Source organism: Zootoca vivipara, chromosome 10 (genome assembly GCF_963506605.1).
Source record: "Zootoca vivipara chromosome 10, rZooViv1.1, whole genome shotgun sequence".
Lineage (NCBI taxonomy): Eukaryota > Metazoa > Chordata > Lepidosauria > Squamata > Lacertidae > Zootoca > Zootoca vivipara.
The window spans coordinates 66,845,911-66,871,967 of record NC_083285.1 but is presented as its reverse complement, the minus strand read 5'-3'; the positions used below and the strand labels follow the sequence as shown (position 1 = coordinate 66,871,967).

The following is a 26,057-nucleotide window of genomic DNA, read 5'->3' as shown; positions in this document are numbered from 1 at the left end:
AGAGAGAAAGATGGGCAAGGTTGGCAGTTAAAACGCTTGGAAAATTAAACATTCAAACCATGTGAGGTGTCTCCTCTTCCCGTACCTGGTTTCCCATCTTCTTTCTTTTCCTTACCTCCTAAGGACCTTCCAATTTTGTTGAACTTCCCTAGCCATTGGCAACGCTTGTTGGGGCTGGTGGAAACTGCAGTTCAGCAACAGCTGGAGGGCCAAAGGTTTCCCAGCCCTGTTTTAAAGTTCTCCATGGACTTAGGAACATATGAAGTGAGACCACTGGTCCCTCTCACCCTAAACTGCCTTGTGATGGGAGGGTGTTCCACAGGGTGGGTGCCACTACCGAGAAGACCCTCTGCCTAGTTCCCTGTAGTTTCACTTCTTGCAGTGAAGGAACCACCAGAAGGCCCTCAGAACTGGACCTAAGTGTCCGGGCAGAGTGATGGAGGTGGAGACGCTCCTTCAGGTATATAGGACCGAGGCCGTTTAGGGCTTTAAAGGTCAGCACCAACACTTTGAATTGTGCTCGGAAATGTACTGGGAGCCAACGTAGGTCTTTCAGGACCGGTGTTATGTGGTCTCAGCGGCCACATGTCTGGGCTGAACGCTGCGGGTGGAGACACTCCTTCAGGTATACATATGCTAAGCTTGAACATAATAGTGAAACTCCAAGGATGCAGACAAATCCTGCTCCTGAGAAGTTCAGGATCACAGACCTATTCTACACAGGCAGTAAATCAAGGTGTTAACAGTTTGAAGTGGTAGAATGAGGCTGGGTTTGCCAAATTTTGGTGTCTAGCTGTTTTTGGACTACAGTTCCCATCATCCCTGACCACTGATTCTGCTGGCTAGGGATGATGGGAGTTGTAGTCCAAAAAAATGGATGGAGAAACGCTGGAATGGAGTATATCTCTTCAGATTGCGCTCTCTCTGTGTGTGTCAGTTTTGAATCATTTTCTTTTCTAAAACAGCTCAATGCAGATAGAAACTCGCATTGCTGGCAAAGCCTGGACTGTAAGGTTTTCCCCCTGATTAGCTACTCTTCTGTCTGAAGTTTGTTTTTAATCTCGTGGAACATGAAAAAAAGAAATGTGCTGGTTCTTTTTCAAATTCACCCTCTTACTGAGGTTTTCATTCCCTGAATGTGTTAAATTAATTTATGGGTTGTTGTTTTTTATCCTGTGACAACTAAGTGTGTATAAAGGCCTGAAAATACCATCTGGGACTGAATATTTTCAAGAGAATGCAGTAGATGAGGTTTAATTATCCAAACTCGAATTTGGTCAGAGTAATGATCCCCCTAATTGCAAGTGAAGTGTCACAGGAACTTAAAGGGCATAAAGAATAAGGGGAGAGATGCTAAACGGAACTGTAAATTGATAAAAAATAAAAAATAAAGTTTAGTTGTCTGAAGTATAACTTTAAGAGGTACAATAATTAACCGTCAATGAGAAAACTAACGTCTTGGCAGCTTGATTAGAGGCATTGTCTCAGGAAAGCCAAGTCACGCCAAATCACTGACATTCAAACCGACTCAATGCTGTCTTAACATAATTGCCACTTCTGTTCATAAAATCACTAAAAAGCCATGCAGATTAATTGGAGAGACGTTTTTAAAAACGACCAAATTCTGATCTAAGGAGCACTGCCTAGCAAGGCTTAAGAGAGCTTAAGAGGAAAACAGCCTGATTTTTAGTTAAGAGATGCTCTCCCCATATGGCTGCAGTTGGGGCTGAATGTTGTGGCTAGATCACTGAGTAGCACACCTGGATGTACATATTTTGCACATGTGCTGAGTGAACCACAGTAGCTGCTGACCAACTATGGGGCTACATGCAAAGTCTCGATGTTAGCATTTACAGCCCTTAGATCAACTGAAGAAATTCAACTATAGAATAAAGGTAAAGGGACCCCTGACCATTAGGTCCAGTCGTGACCGACTCTGGGGTTGCGCGCTCATCTCGCATTATTGGCCGAGGGAGCCGGCGTATAGCTTCCAGGTCATGTGGCCAGCATGACAAAGCCGCTTCTGGCAAACCAGAGCAGCACATGGAAACGCCATTTACCTTCCCGCTGTAGCGGTTCCTATTTATCTACTTGCATTTTGATGTGCTTTCAAACTGCTAGGTTGGCAGGAGCTGGGACCAAGCAACGGGAGCTCACCCCGTCACAGGGATTCGAACTGCCAACCTTCTGATCAGCAAGCCCTAGGCTCAGTGGTTTAACCACAGCGCCACCTGGGTCCTGTTTCTCTTTGGGGTGCTTCCAACCACTCTGCCTTGTCCTGCCTAATCCACCTGGGTCAACTATAGAATATAATAGGGTAATGACATTTTATGCTTCTGCCCCTGTATTGGGGAATGCCCTTCCTTCTGCCACAGGCAGCAACATCAGTTACTTCAGGCGCCTTGTAAATATTTCTTTTGCCCAGGCTTCTCCCTGACCCTGTTTTATGTTTGAATTCCCTGAATCCTTGTTCTGTTCATCAGAGGCTTTTATGCTGCTGTTTCATTGGTTTCAGGTTGTATTTTTGTTTCAATGATATAGTTTGCTTTCCATATTGTGCACAGCTCAGAGATTTCTAAGTGGTTTATAAATGCCTTTAAATGAATTAATGAAATCAAAACAACACTGTAGCTGAGGAGTTGGTTTTTTTGACCTGTAATCTCTCCCTTAAAACATTGTATTAATTACTGATTAATTAAACTACTGATTTTATTAATAATAAGTAATCTAATTAACTAGGGTTGCACTCCTGCTTGCCTTGCCCAGCAATCCTGTGCCAACACCCCTTCCTTAACACCTCAACCCACACCCCTCTCCCTCCACTCAGACCTTGCCCAACCTCCCCCCATGACCCTCACTGATGGGGCTGGTTAGGTGAATCCCGCCCAATAGGTTTAATTCATATTAAAATACAAATACCCATACTGGTGTGAGCATTTCCTCACATTACCGTGTTTCCCCCTTTTTAATACGTAGTCAGAAAGTAAGCCATGGCAGGGTTTTTAACCATTTGAGAGCTATTAGACATACCCCGAAAATAAGCCATACTTCCGCACCAGCTAGCATGACCCAGCATGCCGGCCGCAACAGGAGGAGGAAGCCTGCCGGGTCGGGTCAGTGCCCGGAAGCGGCGGTGGCTGCTGCAGTGCCGATAAAGCGTGCAGCAGTGCCGCACGGAGCACCAGCCAGCAGGACCCAGCTCCTGCAATGCTGGCCGCGGCAGCAGGAGGAAACCTGCGGGGTCGGGTCGGTGCCCGGAAGCGGTGGCGGCTGCAGCGCTGACAAAGCGTGAAGCAGCGCCGCACGGAGCACCAAGGGCACGAGCGGCAGGAGGAAAGAGAGAGAGGCTCATTGCTTACGCACTTTAAGAGAAGCAGCCAGAACCGATCTCCTCATTCTGAACCTCCCTTTTGCGCGTGCAGGCATGTTAAAGCCCCGATCAGTTCACTCCCCACTTCTTCCTCGCCATCCCTCCCTTTCACACGTTGCCTCGACCCCGCAGCCCCCCTCCCTGGCCATCGTCCCCTAAGTGCAGCGCTGCTTCGTGCTTTGTCAGCGCTGCAGCCGCACTCTCTCTGTGTGCGCGCGCGTCTCTTTCTCTCCCTGTGCGTCCGTCTCTCTCTCTCTCTCTCTCTCTGTGTGTGTGTGCGCGCGCGCGTGTCTCTTTCTCTATCCCCCATGCGTCTCTCTCTCGGTGTGCCGGTGTGTGCGTGCGCGCGTCTCTCTCTCTGTGTGTGTGTGTGTGTGTGTGTGCGCGCGCGTCTCCCCCCCCTGACAGAGAAAAGGTTACGCTTCGGCTCATCATTCAGCCGCCCCGGCCTCCTCACTGAGGGCCAAAGCTGCTCCCCTCCCCCTCCTCCCCTTTCATCCCTCCCTTCCCTCAGTTGGTCCGTCAGTCGGGGTTGCGCGCACGCCAGGGGCATGGCCCAAGCCTCGTCCCCCTCACGTCACCGGGACTCTACCTAGAGCCGGCCCTGTGGCCAGTAACGCGAGATGAGTGCCACAACACAAGCTGGTCACGACTGGACCTAATGGTCAGGGGTCCCTTTACCTTTACCTTTACTCTATCCCCACACTCCTTACCACCAGCAAACAAACAGCTCAAGTTCAGTGCACCTTATCTTAGCTGTGGACGTCCTAGTTCATAACTCAGTTCTGTAACATATTACAAACCACTGGACCATGGGGAAGACACCACCAGAGGGGCATTCGCAAAGGTGGGTGCTATTTTTAAAAGACTCAGCCGTTCCAATGAGAATGCAGCTTCAAGAGTCTGTTATACAACTAGTTGGAGATTATTTGTATTGTGTATCACCTGCAGGGATGGAACAATGCAAACAGCCTCACGAGAACACAAAAGGTATAGGCATATATACCCTTTAAGCACTACGCTGGAATCTACGCTGGAATCATAGCTGTCAAGTTTTCCCTTTTCTCGCGAGGAAGCCTATTCAGCATAAGGGAATTTCCCTTAAGAAAAGGGAGAATTTGACAGCTATGATCTGGCTGTGTCCATTTCTTGGTTCCATCTATCCAGGCTGGAGGAAGCATCTGTATGCAAAAGGATCCCAGGTTTAACCCCCAGGTACCCCCAAGTTTGAAATCCTGGAGAGCTGCTGCCAGCCTGGTTGACAGTAAAACCTGGAGAGCTCAGTTGGCTAGAGCGTGGTGTTTATAATGTGCGCGGAAGAGAGCGCCGAGTGTCCTGAGCCAGTGGGACCCAGTTGTACCAGCACTTTTAAAAAAAAAGACACCCCCTGAAAATAAGCCACCGTGTGTTTTTTTGAGGAAAAAAAGTTTTAAGACGGTGTCTTAAAAAAGGGGAAACACGGTAGGTCCTGAGTTCTACTTGCCTTCCCCACCTCTCGTTGAACCTTGCCTCTTCACCATCTTGCCTTGTTGTCTCCCCCCACTGCCAACTTTTAGACTGAGTACTCCCTGGGGCAGCGCCTCTTAACAGGAACAACACGGGTCCAAGGTCCAAAGCAGAGCTGCTGTGGGCACATTGGCCTTCTGCATCCCGCTTGGTGTCCACCAACACCCCGTCCCTTCTTTATTTTTAATTAAAGCAAGTTTTGGCTTTGTGGGAGGGGTTGTTTTGGGGTTTTTTGGGGGGAGGAGTCCAGTTTTGGAGTAAGGCCTACTTTTTGTCTGTGTTTTGTTTGTTTGTTGGGGTGTGTGTGTGTACTTGTTTTGCCTATTTCAGGGTGAGGGTTCTGAGCACCACCAGTTTTTCTTCCATGGAATGGGTATTTCACAGGGCCCACAACAGTTTCTGAAATCTCCGAATGTCTGCCCAGCACACAAAAAGGTTGGGAAACTCTGGTGCTGATCTGCTTTCACGAAGATGCCATGTGGGTCAATGGACCTGAGCCTGCCAATGCATATCTAGTCTTCTTTTGGTAAAGGTTCAGAGGTTTACAGAGATGGAATGATTTTTTCCCACCCCATACAGGTTCCATCAAAATTAATGAGCGATCCCCGGTGGACTGTACCACTGACATCAACCAAGGAAGACGGTGCTGAGAAATGTGTAATATTTCTTTCCCAGATCTCTGGAAATCGTTTCAAAGGGTATCTCAAACCCATCAAAATCGAGGCGCCGGTGCTGTTAATCTTCCACACTGCTCGGGACAAGTTATCAACATGTGCTGTATCAGGCTGATGCACAGGGTTTGACTCTGCTCTTAATGTTGCTGTCGTTGACAAATGGGGTGCTGCAGCTCGTTAATCATGAGAGATCGTCAAGCCCTTTGAATGAGAAGTGAGTCCACCTCACGGAAATTGCATCCAGATTCCAAAGGAAAGCAGCCGCTCAAAAGCCATCCTTTCCCCTTTGCATCTTTAGATGATTCTCCCACCCCTAACCCAGTGTACATCAGTACGCAAGCACCTGGGCATTCCTGGAAGCACCTGGAAGGGACCACTGAGGGCCATCTAGTTCAACCCCCTGCAATGCAGGATTTTCAACTAAAGCTCTGCGACATTAAACAGGGACTGAACTTGTACTCCACCTTGCTGCAGGAATGTGCTTTGTCGTGCAAACATGATAAACAATTGAAAGAGGTGAAGGGAGAAAGCTGCTTGGAAAGAAAAATTGGCACTGAAGTTGGAAATTTGGACGTTGAGGATAAAAAAGAAGTACCAACACTAGACATCTTTATACATGGAGATCTGACAAGACAGGATGAGGATGAAGAAGAAGGAAGGCAGATTGTTCCACAAGTGGGAGATGTGGAACAGAAAAAGGACTGAACTCAATAACTCCTCAAAGATGAACCAGAGTGGGCTCTGGCCCTCTCAGTGAGAGAGGGAGGACAGGGCACACTCTGGGAAGTTAGAAATAAAGACACAGGAGGGAAACTGCAGAAATGGGGCGAAAGCGCTTTGTGGAAGCTATGGGAAAGGGTGGGTGTGGGTTAATAGACTATAAATGATTCAAAGAGATGGATGAAATGGTATGGCCCTCTACTGGTATGTTTTATGGATCTTGCTGTATACTCCTGGAGAATCTGGATCTGGGGGAAGGGGAAGGGAGTTATGTTATTATTGTCTGAAATAATATTTGTATTAAGAGTTAATAATAGAATGATGATTCGATGTTAATAAAAATTATAGGCAGAGGGAAAAAGTATTAGAGAATGAATAAAGGGAATTAGAAATATTTGGTTTGAAGCATTAGATTTAAGGGAATTATATCAATATTGGGAAGAAGAGTGGGAAAAAGAGTAAAGGATTGAGAGAATAATTTTTAAGGTATGTAAAATTACAAGGAATACTGTTTAAATTATATTGTAACAGGGACTCAAGGTGGGGGAGGTCGGGGGAGTCCAAAGGATAATGATCAAGATTTAAGTTAGAATTTTTGTTTTTGATATTTTTGTATTCTGTATTTTGTAGTTTTTCTTTTTGTTTTTTTTTGTACTTTTTGTGTCTTGTATTTTTGTATGTGTGTGTGTTTGAAAATCTTCAATATATATATATATATATATATATATATATATATATATATATATATATATATATATATATATAAGGATTCTCAACTAGATCACCCATGGCGTGTGGTCATCCAACCTCTGCTTAAAAACCTCCAAGGAAGGACAGTCCACCACCTTTCGTGGGAATCTGTTCCACTGAAGAACATCTCATACCTAATGTTCAGTCAGAAATCCCTTTGGGGGCCCAGAACCCCTGGGGTTCTGATATGGAGTATTTGCTGGTGTACTTGTAAAGACACAAAATGTCATAAAATGCAATAAATCTGCCAGCAAACCAAAGGTTGACCCTGCGCCATCTTGGCAAAACAATATAGACCAAGGTTTCTCAAACTTGGGTGTCCAGCTGTTGTTGGACTACAACTCCCATCATCCCTAGCTAGCAGGACCAGTGGACAAGGATGATGGGATTTGTAGTCCGCAAACAGCTGGACACCCTGATATAGATGCAGCCCAGCAGCAACACATAGCTTTCCACTCATGGAACGGTTATCTACTTTCTTCCTTTGCACCTCCTTTACGTTGACTGTGACATACCTGCACAGGGTTGTTTTTCAGATTAAGCACTCTGAGGAGAGGCAGGGATTCAAAATATTCCAGTTCACCCAGCTCAGCCACCTAGATAGGATGCAGGAAAATATAGCATTTACTCCAGGGGTCCATTCCATGATCAGAGCTGTGTGAATGTGCAGAAAAGGCACAGAACCTCCTCCCCTGGCAGCCTGAAAAAGCTCTTCTGAATGCCCAAACTGGCCCTTTCACTGCCCTTCCACAGTTGCCATGTCATGAGATATCATGCAAACTTGCAAAGGAGGCTGGTCTTCAGTGCACACTTACTTATTGTGCAAGATCTTACCTGGTTATCTTGTAGGTTGATTTCCTCAAGCAGTTTGTGCTCTTCCAGACCTTCCAAACTGCTGATCTGATTGTCAGACAAGTCCAACTTCTGCAGAACTTTCAGTTCTTCCAAGCCAACAGCCTTCGATATCTGGTTTGATTTCTGCAAAAGTAATTGGAAGCTTGGGGAGCCCTCGAGAAAAGGAATTATGAACACACGACTGTCCCTTGGGCAAACCGCTGTCTCTAAGGCTGACTCACTCTGCAATCTCCTTCACATGGGCTTTGGGGCAATCACTTAATTTCTCTACACCTGGACCTGGTTCAGACACTCCAGGGCCAGCAGGAGCTTCTGCTTAAGGAGGAGTGAGCCAGGTTGCAGCCTTAGGTAGAAAATGCTGGGGCATCAGCAGCCCCCTCCCTTGTACCCAGCCAGACCCATCATTTTCATGTACTGTCATTTAATTCAACTTTAATTTAAGATTTGATTACATTTTACTTTTGTTCTTTTGCTTACTCCTCAGTTCCCTCTTGATTCTCTACCTTCAGCTACTAGACCAACTGAAAACTGGAGTTTCTGGTATAATACGAGGGTTTGTTTGTTTATCTAGAAACAATATTTATATGCCACTGTATCGTGAAATTATATCACAGCCATTTGCAACAAAACAAAAAAATAAAACCATACCGTAAAATGGTTTTTTAAAAAAAGATGTCAATTTACCATTGCTGAAAGATATGTTCTTAATTGCCTGCTTAGGCATGGTGGAATAGCAGCTTTCAGCAGGGGTTTAAAAGTTGGCACAGAAGGTGCCTGCTGAATCTCCAGTGGCAGAGAGTTCCACGGGACTGGGTCAATGAAACTAAAAGTTTGGTTTCTCGTTATTGACAAATGAACCACTCCAAGTCGGGTTGAGTCACATCCCCCCAGCCCCGCCTCTAGATTATTTTCATCCTACACCCAGCGCCATCAACCCGCCTATCAGCATCTAATATTTTATCAATAGTTCCAACCTCGATGGTGCGGGGCACTTTGGGAAGGGGGAAAGATGGGAAACAGAGAACGGGAACTACAGACTAGGAAAGGTACACAGGATCAAAGGGCTGGGAGGGGGAGTAAAGCCCTTCTATAAGTACAGAGGGCAGTAGCAAAAGACAGGGTCTTTTCAGGAGTGGCTCCCTAGCTGTGGAATGCTCTCCCTGGAGAGGCTCACCTGGCACCTGCATGGAAAAAAATGAATCCCTCGGGCTGAAAAAGGCCTCCCAACCCTGCTCAAGGATTTCACCATGTCCCAGTCACTGCATGCAACATGTATGTGGGATTGTCCAGCATCACCTTCCAACCCCAAAATTCTGCGACTCACCAGGCAGAGTGTTTTGATGGGCAGGTTTTTCAGGCCATTGATGGCTGTGATCTTGTTGTCTGCCAGGCTCAGGTAGGTCAGGCATTGGCAATTCTCAAGGCCTTGGATCTCCTCAATTTCATTACCTGTGCATCAGCATCAAGACTTAAGGAACAAGATTGCACCGCAAAGTAGTTAGCAGCCCGGAGTCCGCCGAGGAATTCCTCTTGAGGAATCTGCCACAGTGAAATGAAGGGGAGCTGTGCAATGGCCCTAGCCTGGGGCAATATAATGGCAGCGCACATCATGTGTTTCTTCTCTGGCTTTTTCACTCAAAGCCACCCTAAACACAAAAACGCTCAGCGCTGTCTTTGGAAAACATCCAGGCTATGGGACAAGAATCACAGAGTTTCTCTATTCCTGTGGATCCATGGTTCGACTGTTGCTACCTGGAGTGAGAGGTGCAGGTTCTACTCCTGCTAACTTCCACTTTTCTTTTTCTCTAGGTGGGAGGACCAGAGACAAAGCACACGCCTTGACCCTAACAAACAGAGCAACCAAAACTCCGTGGTGGAGACACCCACTTGGAGTGCAGAAGGCCTCAAGATTCAGCTCCTGGTATCTCCAGGAAGGGCTGGGGGAGAACCCCACCTGAAATTCTGGAGAGCCGCTGCCTGTCTGTGTGAGCAGCACTGACCTAGATGGACCAAAAGTCTGGCTCAGGATAAGACAGCTTCTTATGGCTGAATAGAGGGTTGGCTCTGTTCTCAATGCAAGCTAAACAAGGGCCTTTACCATAGAGATGCAGGGAAAGAGCAACACCACCTCTGCAGGTGTCCGGAGAGGATCATGGCCGGTGTTGGCTCTCATTTTAATATCCAACCTGGACAACTTAAGCTCTTTCCAATCTCTGTGCCCCACTCTCTCCATCATGGTCCTGTCGCCCAAGTGAAGCTTTCCTGTTTAGGGTGCACAGAATCTTTCCTTAGCTCAGTATGTCGCAAGCTTCCTTTTGTTCCACGGACATCACGGCTGATTTGGCCATATTGCCAGAGACAATCCAAATGAGCGAAGCAGAGATAGACTGGTGCTCTCCGCATGCAAAGCAATTCCTTTCTCCCCCGCCCCTCGCCCAACCCCACACATCCTCTTTCTATTCAGATGAGCAATAATCAGCCTTGGCCTGCATTTCATTCCTGTCACATTATTTCTGCTTCTGCTATGGGAAATTATAATTGCAAAGGGAGCAAGTTGCTAGGCCACTGGCTGACAAGAGCAATGTCACCTGAACACCTTGTGAAACACACAAATAACGTAACCTGAACAGCCAGGACTTAGTTCTGTACTGCCAAGCTGGGGGGGGGGGAACCCCAGCTGAAATGGAACCTGTCAGGCATGATATTCTGTTCAATCATGTGCAAGCTGGCAGGATGAGGGCCGGCATTGGAGGCAAGAGGGTAGGCAGAAAAGAGCAGCAACAGGCGGCCACCACTGCCTTGAAAGGGGGCAAACTTCCTTTCCCAAAAAGTCTCTTTCCTGTATCCCAGTCTGCGTCGGTGCTGAATCTGAAATTGTTTTTTACATATGAATTGTCTGGACTTGTTTTTAATTGTCTTCATTGCTGATGCTTTTATTGCAAAATCGCTTTGAGACATTTCATGGGAAGCAATTCATAAATGGAACCAAACACATAAATCTGGCATATTCACTGAGCTCAGCCATTCCCACAGCTCTTAGCCATGTTAGCTTGCTGATCAGCTACTTGGAATAGGGGGGGGGGGGCAAGTAACAGGGGACGGCTCTTTTGTCCACGCTCTCCTTAGGGGTTCACCCAGAAAAACTGGTGGTCCGCTGTTGTAAATTGGACACTGGGCTGGATGGACAGCTGTGGCCTGCTCCAGCAAGGCTCACCTTTTTCCTCTGAAAATGTCCAGCCACAATTCTGCGGTTGCCAAGGGTCTAAGGAGCAGCCAGGGGCAAATGCAGCACAGGCTTCCCACGTGTGCCAGGAGGCAGGGGCAGGAGATATGCTTGCTTTGGCCTATCTAGTGGGGTGCAAGTCAAGCCAGAGCTCCTTGCCGCCACCCCCAGCCTGACACAATCTAGCAAGGCAAGGTTCCCAGCCCTTTGGGCAGATCCAGTTTCTGTTGGGTATAGAGTTATGCAGTCTGAAAGATGGGACTGTGATCCGAATGGGAAAGGGAGGCAAAGGAGTAAAGCAGATTGGCCATGGCAGGACAGGGCTGGTCTGGGCCCCTTTGCTGGTTGGGATGTCACATGGGAATAAAAGAAGAAGCCTAGCCTAGCCAGGCAGCCACCTAGGGCACAGACCTCAGAGGGCAGCAGAACTGACCATTGAGGGACACCATTTTACGAAGATTAGTTTTTGTTGCATCTTACAAATTTCTGACATTTGACTCTGATTTTACATTCTGGAGAATTTCGTCATTTTTGAAGCAATTCATACAAAGGCATCTGTTTTTGAAAATTGAAGTTCATGATTCGGGAGCGGGGGTGCAAGTAGTTAGCCTTGCCTGGAGCACAAAATAGCCTGGTTCCAGCACTGAGTAGAGGCCCGTTGGTAGTGCATGAGACACTTAATCCCAGGGTTGTGGATTCGAGCCCCGCCTTGGGCAAATGTCCCTCCCAACTCTTATGATTCTTTGAGGTAGTCAGATAAGGGTGGGTGAGAGAGACAGACAGACAGAGAAAGAGAATGAATACAGGTTGACAGGAGGTATTCCAGCAACTTGTATGAGCCATGAGGATATCCTTAGGACCTGAATGATCAGCACATTTGAGGTTATGAAGGAATCCCATCCACCCCTGCCCCCGCCCCCACCCCAAGGTCACATGTTCTCCTTTAGTACATTGCTTGGCTTCACTTCTTGAGCCACATGAAGTTGAGGTCTCCCTGCATTCTGCTGGGAGGGCAATTGCATGAGGGAGTGGGAAGTTGGCCAGGGCATGATCTTGCCCTACTAGACAGCTCCCTTGCTACCACATCGTAAAAATTCTCGCAGCTGGACAGTTTTGAAGAGAGTGGGCCCTAAGCCTGCCTTGGGCACTGTTTCCACCAAATTCATTTCAAAGACCAGGGAAGCAAGAGTTAAAGCACCAGTGTTTTGTAACCAGGTGATAGATGCAGAGAGACCAGCAGGCTTGTTTATCCTTTTTCTCTAAGCCCCTTGGGAGAGAGAATGACTCAGGGCCAGCCTCCCTGTGGAAGAGGAACATTTTCTTAGCAAGCACTCCTCATACTGATGTTAGAAGTACTCAGGTTTCACAAGTCAATATTCTTTTGCTCTATAGCTCCCACCCCTCTTTTTTGGTTACATGCCCAAGAAGTCACTTCTCCTTCATCCAGAATCACGACCACAATCAACTCTGTGTGTGTGTGTATGTGTGTGTAGAAGAGAAATAGAAAATGAATTTATTTGCAACAGATTAGGATAGTACAGATTAGGATAGTAATCTGAAAGGCCCAATCCAGAATTACCTTTTTGGGAAACCTCCCACTAAAGCAAGGCACACCCCCCCCCAATATCCAGCTTATCCAAGGGCACAACAATATCGCCCCAAAGGAAACTTCAGCTGGTCAGACTCACTATCTGGGTAATTCGAGAGATACAGTTCAACTCACCACAATTTCTCTTGCACTGAATATATACAACAGACACCCCCAAACTTCGGCCCTCCAGATGTTTTGGACTACAATTCCCATCTTCCCCGGCCACTGGTCCTGTTAGCTAGGGATCATGGGAGTTGTAGGACAAAACATCTGAAATGCCGCAGTTTGGGGATGCCTGATATACAACAAGAATATTACAATCTTGTTGCCTTTGGGATCTGCTGTTGTTGCATTTTACTGGAGTAAAAATTAGAAAGATGCATTTAGCGTATGATGCTCTATCATTCCATCTTTTGGTATGGATTTTTTTTCTTTTTCTTTTTTAAACCACACACATGGAAACCATAGTCCAGCCTTCTGGACAGGGAAGCCCACCGATGAAAACAAAATCAATATTAAATTGCATCCTGGACTGAACTCACTCACAGAAGGAAGATTTGTGTGTTTGTTTAAAAGCCCCCAGAGTTGATCTTCCAACACTCCGCCATATCCCACTTCTCTCCAGAATTTCTCTTTCATTCCCAAAAGGATACTGTCAAGTATGAGCTTCTTAAGTGACTGGTAGGCAGAAAGATCTTGCATTACTTGGATCTTGTTGTCCGAAAAATCTACTACCTGGAGGTGGAGTGGGTGGAGAGAATACATAAAGATACCATCATAGTGTATGTTTGTTCTTTCTGAGGAACCAAAAGGTCTTCTGTTCGAATTGGACACACGGCTGGAGCACAAACATGGGGTGTGCATGTGTTTAGAACAGCCTGCATTTAACCACTTGCTTGGTCGTCCTTGGCGATGAGGATTTAGCAGACGTATGTGTGAAATTGCCTGTAGGTGAGCTATCAGGCTTGCAAATCAGGGGAAGAGCACTTGGCTTTACCAGCCTGACTTGCTTCTGTGCTGGTAGTGGGGGAAGTGGCTTATGGAAGCGGCATCACTTCCCCTGTGGCTGGTACAGATGTTGATCAGCCTCCACCCCTGCTCTGCAGCCACTAAGGAATCAGGCTGACAAAGTGGAGAGAGGCTGCTCAGCTTCACCAGCCAGTTAGTTGACAGGGCTGGCAAAGCAGCGTGTTCTGTCTGTCTTTGCACAGGGCAGCCCAGTTGGCTCCTGAACCTGAGTGCTGCCCGATGCAGCTCCAATTGTACCTGTTACAGGACCCAGAGCACCCTGGGCAAAAGAAGACAGTGGGTGTGCCTGGAGCTTGTACAGGAAAGGAAGAAAAGGGATCATTTCCCTACCACAGCCTTGTAAAGGGGATGGGGAAGAGACGAGAAGAGTGAGCATGGTGGCATGAGGGGGGGGGGGGATACGTTGCAGGGGAAGCTTAACATCAGCTGTGTTTCTTCCAACCTGGAAATTAGTTCACTAGCCTGCTAGCAGCAATTCCTTTGCAGATTAGCAACTTCTGGGGGGCTTAGTAGCAAGGCCTGTTTAGAAACAACAAAAATATTTTGCAAAACAGCACTTTGGAAATTTTCTAACACTGTTTTCCTCCACTTGCACACATCTATGTTGAACCAGGATGCATGCTGGAGCACCAATAAAAGCACAGAGTTCTCCATGCCCTCCATGCCGTGATAGGTTCTGAAAGGAACCCCTGAGATGTGCCTTCAAGGGAAGAGAGCAAACAGAGTACCTTTTCTTGCCAATTTCAGCTACTAAAGATCGTTGCCACAAGATCACCACTATCTTGACATCAATTTCATTTCTTTTATATGCCTTCATGCTCTGTGTCAACCTTCTCTGCTCTCTATTAGGTAATATACCAGCTTGAGGCCCCCCAAAAATTTAGATCACAACTCCCTCTAAAGATGGCATTGTTTGCTCCCAACACATTTTGAATACAGTATAAAAATACTTTTGCCATGTTGGCTTAAAATTGCATCGGACAACTAGGCGATTCAAGGGAAAACCTTACATGGGGACCAGAGGCAGGACAAGATCGTTGGTGCTGCAAGGAAGTTCAGAGACAACTGGAGGCTCAACTCCATACAGGCTCAATGGGCTGAAGATTTCTAAGAAATGTCAAATGAAATTCCTTTCCTTACTCGCTTAGAATCTGGCTGGCTGGCCAGCTGCACTGAGGAGACCTGAACTCAAACAGAACCCACAAAATTCTTACTTGAAGATTCTTGGGTGGTTTGAAGTCAAAGTATGTGGTTAGTTCATTATGGGAAACGTTCAGGTCCAACAAGTAAGGCATGTAACTCACACATGAAATATCTGGAAATGAAAGAACACGGGGCGGGGGGGAGGGGGAAGTAACTGGATGTTAGGGCTGTGTGGACTCAGAGCTATGAAAACATACCTACTCTGCTATTAAGAGAACAATGTCATACACCCAGAATACACTATGCAAAATGAGTCAATTTGCAGGATTTCCCCCATTTTGCATATGTTATCCTGTTTTTGTATAATGTATTTTGCATATGTTAACCATTATACATGTTCCTGCTCTGCTAACCATGAGGTGGGGTGAGGCAGGGAGAGACAAGGATCTCAAAAACACTGCTTGATGACGGCTGGAAGTGTTATTCAGCAATTCTGGTTTATTCCACTAAATGCTGTCCACACGTGCGTAAGTTTGCCTTTGCAAGAAATATGAGCTAGAAACTGCTTCCTTTCCTTTTAAAAAGGAGGCTGAGATTCTTAGGGAGCTGAATTTTGCAGCCAATTCCACAACCGGCAGATTCCATACCTTGCAGGTTTCCTGTACACTCACAGGCCTCTGTACAGACCATCCCCTCTTAAGTGCTCAGGACTTCTCCCATCCCTCCTTACATCCTTTGCAGGGACCACTCTTATTTCCATTCCAAGCCACGTTGTAATGTTATCATTCTCATTGTTTTCTCCTCCTTTCTTCTTGATTTCCTTATACCTGAAAGAGCTTTACAGCCAAGAGACTTACAAAAGTGGCAGCTACGTACCATCTATTTTATTGTGAGAAAGATCTAGCTTCTCGAGGTGGACGTATCTGCAGAGAATGCTAATGTCACTTAATTTGCGGTCCTGTGGGAAGAAAACGGGGGAAAGAAGTTAGTTTCAAGAAGACACCAAGGCACAGTTCTGAAAATGAGGTTCTTCATTAACCCCCTAAAGTCTTTCCAAAAATAATTCATCCCCTCGGGTCCCATTTGGTCACCATCCTCTCACCCACTGGGGCAAATTAACAACCTAATGTTCAAGTTCCACTAACATATGGTATATGGGAGCATGCCTGTGTCCAGGTACGGGGAGCTGGGATACACCAACAGGATCCCCAACATTAACTGAGCTCCCATTGCTCAGTCCCTGCTCCTGCCAACCTAGCAGTTCGAAAGCACATCAAAGTGCAAGTAGAGAAATAGGTACTGCTCCGGCGGGAAGGTAAACAGCGTTTCCATCTGCTGCTCTGGTTCGCCAGAAGCGGCTTAGTCATGCTGGCCACATGACCTGGAAGCTGTATGCCGGCTCGGCCAATAACATGAGATGAGCGCCGCAACCCCAGAGTCGGTCACGACTGGACCTAATGGTCAGGGGCCCCTTTACCTTGCCCTCAGAGGCAGTATGCCTCTGAACACCAGCAGATGGGGATCAAGAGTAAGAGTAATTATAAGGTAAGTAACTATACAACCTTTAAAAGGCGCCTGGAAGTTTTTAATGTTTGATGTTTTATTATGTTTCTGTATATGATGGAAGCTGTCCAGAGTGGCTAGTGTGACCCAGTCAGATGGGCAGCGTATAAATATGACGATGATGATCAAGAGAGGGCTACTGAGCGCATCCCCTGCTTGTGGGCTTCCCAGAGGCATCTGGTTGGCCCCTGGGAGAACAGGATGCTGGAACAAATGCGCTACTGGCCTGATGAAGCAGGCTCTTCTGTTATGTTCTCAATTTGATCTGGAATCAGCTGGAAATCATTTATTTAAGAATTCTAACTTGCCATTTGGGGGTGCCCTGCCTCCATAAGACAGTTTACAAAAAAACAAAGCACACAGCATAATAATAAATGAGGCTGCCTAATGAGATGTGTCAGACCGAAACACTATTACTGTTTTATGCAGCTGGGCAAAACATTTCCTAGCTATTTAATCCATTCCACTTATGAACTGTTTCCTATAAAATGCCTCAAAGCAACTTAGCAACCAAACCCTGCCTTTGGGACAGGGTTGGACACTCTTCCCCCACTACCATGCAATCATTTCAAAATCAGATTAGTTTCAAGTAACATTGGTCCTTTGGAGCAGTTGAGTTCTAGGGGGCAGAGGGGATTTCTTAATGCAGCATCAGACCTAATGCCTCAAATATCACATATATACAATAGGGGTATAAACACATGATCATGAACTCGAACAAAAGGTAATCAGTCCAGCCAGAAAGGCCAAGTTAAGGATTCAGGTGGGAGAGGGTGTTGCTTGACCGCAAAACTATTTGCTATTAACTCACCGAAAGTGACAGATTGAGGTAGACATGTTCTGTGCCCGGGGCTGAACGCCCCAATTTTTGCAGGGCTTCAGCAGTCATTTCTTCAGTCAGCACGCCATCAAATTCCTCCTAAGAGAGAGAAAGGCAGAGTTTTGGTTGGGCTAAAATAAAGCCGGACAATCTCCCTAAAGAGGTATGGCCAACTGTGAGAGAAGATTAGGGCTCCAGCTGGGTCCTTTCCCCAGAGGAACATGACAAATACCTTTGCTCAGTCAGTGCAAAATAAACAGAGGGCTACATAGATGTATCAGGAGCCCATTTCCATTTTCGGCATACCTGCCATTTGGCAATTAGCTTATATATCTGGGTTTCTAACACTGTTTACAAGTGAGGCACGCAGCAGCCTCAGCGCAGGCTTGTAAGACCACAGACCAGGCAAAAGTGATGACCTCCAGCCCAGTAGAGAAGGCGATCCAATGCCAGGAGTGAGGTGAGGTTGCAGCCTTTACTAGGGATTGTTGCCATCATTGGGCTACAACCCAGAAACTGGGAGAATAGCAAATATTTTATTCTTATCTATGATAATTAGGAGGTCATCTTATTTATATAATAAAAGTGTTAGATTGGAATGGATGGCATGAGGCTTCAGGGATCCCCCACCAAGTCGCTGATCATTTCCACATCCAGGTAGGTGCAACAGCACTAAAGTGGTTGTTACACTAATAACATTACTTTGCCACGGATGCTCCTTGCTCAATAAAATCCTATTTCCAGTAACCATCCGCCTTGCCTCTTCTGGGGCCCTGGGATGCAGCTGGATGATGTAACACATGAAACAAGATCTATATGGCAGGCATGTCCAACAGGTAGATCATGATCTACCGGTAGATCACTGGACGTCTGTGGTAGATCACTGGTAGATCACTGGCTCCCTCCAAAGAAGCTCAACAACTTTGGCTTCCCTAAAAATGCTCAACATTTTAGCCCTTCACCCCCCCCCCCAAAAAAAGGGCTTTCCTCCCACCTCAGAAAAGCTCAACAACTTTGACCTGAACCCCCCAAAAGGGGGTAGATCACTGCCAGTTTTTAACTCTGTGAGTAGATCACAGTCTCTTCGGAGTTGGCCACCCCTGCTATATGGCATTGCTAGGTCCTCGCCTGAAGCTTTCAGTATAGAGGTAGGATACCTTAACACACCCGCAGGTGCAGGCTCCATCTGGTAATCCTCGTGAGAATGAATGTTTCGTTTTATATAAGCATAAGTAGTTAATTTAACAATTGTATTAAGCAATAAAAACAAATCGGAAGCTGCCATAAATGAGGCCAGATCAGTGCTCCATCTAGGTCAGTGGCTCTCTGGGGTCCCAGGCAGCACAGCTGGAGATGCCAGTGGGGACAGAACCTGGAGCCTTCTGCATGCCAAACAGGTGCTCAACCACTGAGCTATGGCTCTTCCCAAACAGAAACATGGGAAACTGTCTTAAACTGAAGCAGACCATTGATCTATCCAGCTCAATACTGCCTACACTGACTGGCAGTGGCTCTCCAGACTTCCAGACACGGCTCTTCCCCAGTCCTGCTGGGTGATGCTGCCGGGGAATGAACCTGGGACCTTCTGCCTGCAAAGCCTGGGAAAGCTCAGTGGGTAGAGCATGAGACTCTTAACCTCAGGGTTGTGAGTTTGAGCCCCGTGTTGGCCCAAAGATCCCTGTATTGCAGGGGGTTGGACAGGATGACCCTCGTGATCTCTTCCAACCCTGGTTGGCTATGGAAGAGTGTGCCTTTGGGGGTGAAGTCAAACTCAAACCATGGACAGTTACAGCGTCTGCTGTGGCTGGAGAGACAGAGATGAGAGAGACATGTTTTGTTGCAGCTGAGGCAGATGAAGATGCACCTTGGCGTTTCTTGTCTCTGCGCTCCTCCCAGCGGCCCCTTCCAACTCTACGATTCTATGTTTCTACCCCGTGAGATACATGGGCTCTTCCCCCAAATGGGAACAGGAGAAGAAGCTGCCTTAGAAAGCGTCAGATTGCTCCATCTAGTTCAGTGTTTTCTACACAGACTGGCAGCAGCTTCCCAGGATTTCTCCCAGCACTCCCCCCCGGGGTTTTCTGCTTTTTTGCAAATTGCTTTGCAAACGCGGCATACAGATGTTATGGAGTAAATAAGTAAATAAATAAACAAAGGACAGCCGGGCACGCGAGCCCCCCACTCCATTCCCTTAACCCGTAATCATTCGAGTAGCGCGAACCCGTCCTCCCTCCCCACCATGCAAATAAGCCTCCTATATTTCTCCATCTAGGCGCGCCTCTCCCGTATTTCTCCCTATAGGTGCGGGGTCGCCGTTCCCACCCCACACCGCTCTCCCGACCCTTCCCGTAATTATCCAAATAGAACGTCGACTGCGCCCACCGCCTCCCCGCGGTAATAAGGGTCGGGCGCTCCCGTAATTCTCCTTGTAGGGGCGCCCTTCCCAAACGAACCCGTGCCCGTAGTTCGCCGAATAGCGCCCCCTCCCTTTATAGACAGACAGATACCAACCCATGTTAGGGGCGGCGGCGAACCCCCCCCCCCCCCCTGCACCCACCTCCATGGGCTCGGGCTCCGGTTCGGACTCGGTGGACTCCTCTTCCTCGACGGCGAGCTCCTCCTCTTCGTCGCTGGAAGGGGCGCCGTCGTCCAGGCCTTCGGTGACGACGCCCCTCGGGAAGCGCTCGTCGAAGCGGCTGAGGAGGAGCGAGAAGGTGACAGACGGCGAGGTCGCCCAGGAGCGCAGCGGCAACGACCGGTCGTCATCGCCGCTTTGTGCGCTCCGGATCGCGGGTCGCCCGTAGAAAGTGGAGCGGGAATGCATGTTGGCGAAGGGGGTCCTTCTCTGAAGCGTGGCGGGGGGGCGGGGTGCCTCGGTCTCTCTTTCTCTCTCTCAGGGGAAAAGAGGCCGCCTGGGAGACGCCATCTTGTGTCCCTGCCGTTGCCCGGCAACGAGGCGGAAAAGGGAGAGCGGCGCCGCAAGGCCCGCCGGGAGTTGTAGTCGCCTTCCTCGCGCGAAAACGGCGCCCAGGAAGCCCGCACGCAGTGCATCGCGGGAAGTGTAGTTCGGCCTGTCAGAAAAGAAATGAGCGCGCGGGTTTCTAAATGGTGGCTTTTATTTGTTTATAACCACGGAACTTATCTCTAAATGGCTCCTTCTTTATTTCCACACACACAAAAACAACCGCTCGATTGCAATGGAAACCTCGACGAGGTTTACAGAAATAATAAAAGCCATTAGATCGTAAGGGATTTACAAACGTTTAAAGTAGGACAGAACTGGATATGGAACAACTGATTGGTTCAAAATTGGGAAAGGAGTACGACAAGGTTGTATATTGTCTCCCTGCTTGTTTAACTTATATGCAGAATTCATCATGCGAAAGGCTGGACTAGATGAATCCCAAGCCGGAATTAAGATTGCCGGAAGAAATATCAACAACCTCAGATATGCAGATGACACAACCTTGATGGCAGAAAGCGAGGAGGAATTAAAGAACCTTTTAATGAGGGTGAAAGAGGAGAGCGCAAAATATGGTCTGAAGCTCAACATCAAAAAAACCAAGATCATGGCCACTGGTCCCATCACCTCCTGGCAAATAGAAGGGGAAGAAATGGAGGGAGTGAGAGATTTTACTTTCTTGGGCTCCTTGATCACTGCAGATGGTGACAGCAGTCACGAAATTAAAAGACGCCTGCTTCTTGGGAGAAAAGCAATGACAAACCTAGACAGCATCTTAAAAAGCAGAGACATCACCTTGCCAACAAAGGTCCGTATAGTTAAAGCTATGGTTTTCCCAGTAGTGATGTATGGAAGTGAGAGCTGGACCATAAAGAAGGCTGATCGCCAAAGAATGGATGCTTTTGAATTATGGTGCTGGAGGAGACTCTTGAGAGTCCCATGGACTGCAAGAAGATCAAACCTCTCCATTCTGAAGGAAATCAGCCCTGAGTGCTCACTGGAATGACAGATCGTGAAGCTGAGGCTCCAATACTTTGGCCACCTCATGAAAAGAGAAGACTCCCTGGAAAAGACCCTGATGTTGGGAAAGATGGAGGGCACAAGGAGAAGGGGATGACAGAGGACGAGATGGTTGGACAGTGTTCTTGAAGCCACCAACATGAGTCTGACCAAACTGCGGGAGGCAGTGGAAGACAGGAGTGCCTGGCGTGCTCTGGTCCATGGGGTCACGAAGAGTCGGACACGACTAAACAACAACAACAAAGTAGGATCAGAAACAACGAATTCACTCCACTCTCTTTTATTCTTATTATTAATTATCTTTACCACACCTAACATGTACTACAAAAGTAATGCGGATACATAATTTCCTATCTGTAATAACTGTAATTTTGTCCCCCCCCATAATATTTATTGATTTTCAGACATTACAAATTACAAAAATTCACAAAACAACAACAAAAAACAAGAAGAAAAACATATAAATTCTAACATTTTAATTAACATTGTAGACTTCCTCAATTCCCCTTGCACTGGGTCCATTTTTAAGTTCAAATTAAGCAACTTTCATTTATTATCTTAAATCATTCTAACACATTTTTTCATTATCTCACAACTATTTCTATTCTTAAAAGCATTGACTATCTTCCACCCATAATATATCTTAATCCAAATCTAAATTTATTTTCCCATCCATCTATCCTCTGTTTCTCCCCTTAGCCTCAAATTTATACCTAAAAATTTTCCATACATTCAAATATTATTTCTTTTATCATAATAACATTTAAACACTTGAATCTAATTCAGCCCCCCGCCCCCCGGACTCAGGGTCTCCCAGATGAATCAGCCAGTTCCATAGGTCATTCCAGTTTCGGGCCATCTTGATGAGTCAGAAAATAACATCCATTATTACTCCTCACCCCACTCCCGCTCTTTCACCACCTATCCACCACTCTCCCTTCTTCGTCCCCTGTTGCCTCCCCAATTTCCTAGCTGTTGCACAATACCATCCAACTACATTTCCACTTTTCAGCCCTGTCTCAATTTTGGTTCCCCTTAAGTTCTGGCCCCAGCACGGATCCTGTCCTCCCTCTCTCATTGGGAGGGCATTATTCCATGCTGGTTCATCTTTGAATCAAGCATGAGTCCTGTTCCCCCCCCTCTCACTGAGGGAACAATGTTCCATGCAGCTTCTCCATCATCTTTGAATTCAATTACATTGTTCCATGCAGCTTCTCCATCATCTTTGAATTCAATTACATTGTCCATGGCTGATGATTGTTCATCTTGCTTCTCTTCATACCTTGTTGGGATTAGTCCTTTTTCATTTTATCAACCTGTATAGTATTCTGACGCAGTTCACTTTTAAAATCCAAAAGCAATTCCAAAAGTTCCTTTTGAAAGTCAATAAAGTCAGATGATGTTGTGTCTACTGACATCCTGGTCATCTCCAATTTCGTGGGAACAGCACAGATTACAAGCAGGAAATGGCGCAGTTTGTATTTCCAAACTTCAGAAACAGAAATTATTCCCGAACTAGTTACAAACTCTCATTTTTAATTCTTCTTCATATCTTAAAACTCATGTATCCATTTGTGAAAAGAGCATCTATCAAACTTCTTATACACAACCTTATATTTTACGCTCTCTTCAATATTGACAGTTTTTAGCCTCAAAGAGATAAACAAATTCCATCCTATTGTGATGTCATAACTGCAGTCTCTTTCTGGGAGCCTCCTAAACCCTGGTTCCAGCTCCAGTTTTCTTAATTGCAAAATAAATACAGCAAACACATGTGAAATGATGATGATGATGATAATAATAATAAAAAAATCTTTAATATGGTCAAAGACCAGCAAGGGAAGAGTAAATGAATGAAAGATAAGATTGATAGGAAGCTGCCTTTACACCGAGTCAGACCCTTGGGTCCATCTAGCTCTGTATTGTCCACACTGACCAGCAGCGGCTCCCCAGGGTTTCAGGTGAGGTTCTCTCCCAGTCCTACCTGGAGAAGATGCCAGGACTGAACCTTTGGCATGCCAGGCAGAGGCCCTACTGCTGACCTAAAGCCCTTTCCCTGGTGGAAGATTCCAGCCTCTGCTTCAGCCTGAAGTGCTGCAGTCCAGGACCAGCTTTGCCACTTGATTCTGCTAGTGCTACAACAGAAAACTTTGGCATACCGAAAATAACGGCTCACTGGAATGACTCAACTTTCTTGCTTTGCTTCTGTTTGGTGAAAAAAAAGGGGGGGGAGCGAAACAGAAATCCACTCCGGAGACCAAACCAAACATTTCAAATTAAGCATTATTGCTCATTTAGAAACTTGGCACAGGTTCTTCCTCATTTCTCTGCGCTCAACATTTGCATCCAGCCTTCTCAGATAGAAGATTATGCAGTGAGTCAATTTCAGCAGCTGAAAACAGCTTTATTCCTTCACAGGGTGGTGTTGCTTCCTAGAAGCACATCTCCAGTCTTGGGGGTGGGGTGGAGGCTTTGCTTATTTAATTAAGAAATTTCATAATAAGTAAGAGAAGCCCTCCTCGATCAGACCAACGGTTGCTGTAGCTTAGCATCTGCCTTCCTGCAGAGAGAAGGTGGGAAAGATCAGCTTCTAAGGTTGTTTTCCCCCCCAGCCACTGGTATTCAGAAGTGCAGTGTGTCTGATTCTGGAGCTAATACATTAGCTGTCACAAATACTTGGCCTCCCTGAACTGATCTAATCCCCCTTTAAACCTATATGTTAGCAGGCATCACCATTTCTTGTGGCACCAATTTCCATAAATTGATTTATGGTCACTCAGAGGAGAAGATGGTGAAATGCAAACAGGGGACAGAGAAAGGGCAGAACTCCTCAATGCCTTCTTTGCCTCAGTCTTCTCCAAGAAAGAAAACAACGCCCAACCTGAAGAATATGGAGCAGATGATTCAGCAGGGGAAACACAGCCCAGAATAAGTAAGGAGGTAGTACAAGAATACTTGGCTAGTTTAGATGTATTCAAGTCTCCAGGGCCAGATGAACTACATCCAAGAGTATTAAAAGAACTGGCAGAGGTGATTTCAGAACCACTGGCAATAATCTTTGAAAATTCCTGGAGAACAGGCGAAGTTCCAGCAGACTGGAGGAGGGCAAATGTTGTCCCTATTTTCAAAAAGGGGAAAAGAGAGGACCCAAACAATTACCGCCCAGTCAGCCTGACATCAATACCAGGAAAGATTCTAGAGCAGATCATTAAGCAAACAGTCTGTGAGCACCTAGAAAGAAACTCTGTGATCACTAAAAGTCAGCATGGGTTCCTGAAAAATAAGTCATGTCAGACTAATCTGATCTCATTTTTTGACAGAATTACAAGCCTGGTAGATGAACGGAACGCTGTGGATGTAGCCTATCTTGATTTCAGCAAGGCCTTTGACAAGGTGCCCCATGATATTCTTGTAAAGAAGCTGGTAAAATGTGGGCTAGACAATGCTACCATTCAGTGGATTTGTAACTGGCTTACTGACCGAACCCAAAGGGTGCTCATCAATGGCTCCTCCTCATCCTGGAGAGTAGTGACTAGTGGGGTGCCACAGGGTTCTGTCTTGGGCCCAGTCTTGTTCAACATCTTTATCAATGACTTGGATGATGGGCTTGAGGGCATCCTGAGCAAGTTTGCAGATGACACCAAATTGGGAGGGGTGGCTAACACCCCAGAGGACAGGATCACACTTCAGAATGACCTTAACAGATTAGACAACTGGGCCAAAGCAAACAAGATGAATTTTAACAAGGAGAAATGTAAAGTACTACACTTGGGCAAAAAAAATGAAAGGCACAAATACAGGATGGGAGACACCTGGCTTGAGAGCAGTACATGTGAAAAGGATCTAGGAGTCTTGGTAGACCACAAACTTGACATGAGTCAGCAGTGTGATGCAGCAGCTAAAAAAGCCAATGCAATTCTGGGCTGCATCAATAGGAGTATAGCATCTAGATCAAGGGAAGTAATAGTACCACTGTATTCTGCTCTGGTCAGACCTCACCTGGAGTACTGTGTCCAGTTCTGGGCACCACAGTTCAAGAAGGATACTGATAAGCTGGAACGTGTCCAGAAGAGGGCAACCAAAATGGTCAAAGGCCTGGAAACGATGCCTTATGAGGAACGGCTTAGGGAGCTGGGTATGTTTAGCCTGGAGAAGAGAAGGTTAAGGGGTGATATGATAACCATGTTCAAATATATAAAAGGATGTCATATAGAGGAGGGAGAAAGGTTGTTTTCTGCTGCTCCAGAGAAGCGGACACGGAGCAATGGATTCAAACTTCAAGAAAGAAGATTCCACCTAAACATTAGGAAGAACTTCATGACAGTAAGAGCTGTTTGGCAGTGGAATTTGCTGCCAAGGAGTGTGGTGGAGTCTCCTTCTTTGGAGGTCTTTAAGCAGAGGCTTGACAGCCATCTGTCAGGAATGCTTTGATGGTGTTTCCTGCTTGGCAGGGGGTTGGACTGGATGGCCCTTGTGGTCTCTTCCAACTCTATGATTCTATGATTCTCTATGATTCTATGATTGGACTTCTGCAGTCGTCTTTGCATTGATATTTCAGTAAGTCTACAGAGCCAAGTTCTTCTTTGATGGGAAGAGCCGTATGGCGTGTAGTGATTAGTGTCGGACTAAGACGAGCAGGACTGGGCCCAGCCATGAAGTTTGCTGATTCTGATCCAGTCACTCTCAGGCTAACCTACCTCGTAGGACTGTTGTTGCTGTGTGTAGAGAGAACCACATAGGCTACCCTATGCATGATAAAAATGCATGATAAAAATGTAATAAATAAAATCTACATTCCAGAGCTACTCTCAGGGGACATGTCAAATCCCAT

General features: G+C 46.5%; 1 protein-coding gene across 3 annotated transcripts in view; it reads right to left on the bottom strand.

Annotated features, from left to right (window-relative positions):
- Window positions 1–20,296, bottom strand: part of LRGUK (leucine rich repeats and guanylate kinase domain containing) — a 49,227-nt gene extending 28,931 nt beyond the window's left edge. The window contains exons 1-8 of one of the 3 annotated variants that reach the window (XM_060279224.1): window positions 19,802–20,296; window positions 17,236–17,343; window positions 15,738–15,819; window positions 14,933–15,033; window positions 13,343–13,424; window positions 9,200–9,324; window positions 7,855–7,998; window positions 7,536–7,616 (exon numbers count right to left, since the gene is read on the bottom strand). In XM_060279224.1, coding sequence (XP_060135207.1) covers window positions 7,536–7,616; window positions 7,855–7,998; window positions 9,200–9,324; window positions 13,343–13,424; window positions 14,933–15,033; window positions 15,738–15,819; window positions 17,236–17,343; window positions 19,802–20,068 — 990 coding nt within the window. In that variant the 5' untranslated portion in view covers window positions 20,069–20,296. The remainder of the gene's footprint in view (window positions 1–7,535; window positions 7,617–7,854; window positions 7,999–9,199; window positions 9,325–13,342; window positions 13,425–14,932; window positions 15,034–15,737; window positions 15,820–17,235; window positions 17,344–19,801) is intronic. The other 2 variants (XM_060279223.1, XM_060279225.1) reach the window with 2 other exon arrangements.
- Between the last annotated feature and the right edge of the window lie 5,761 nt (window positions 20,297–26,057).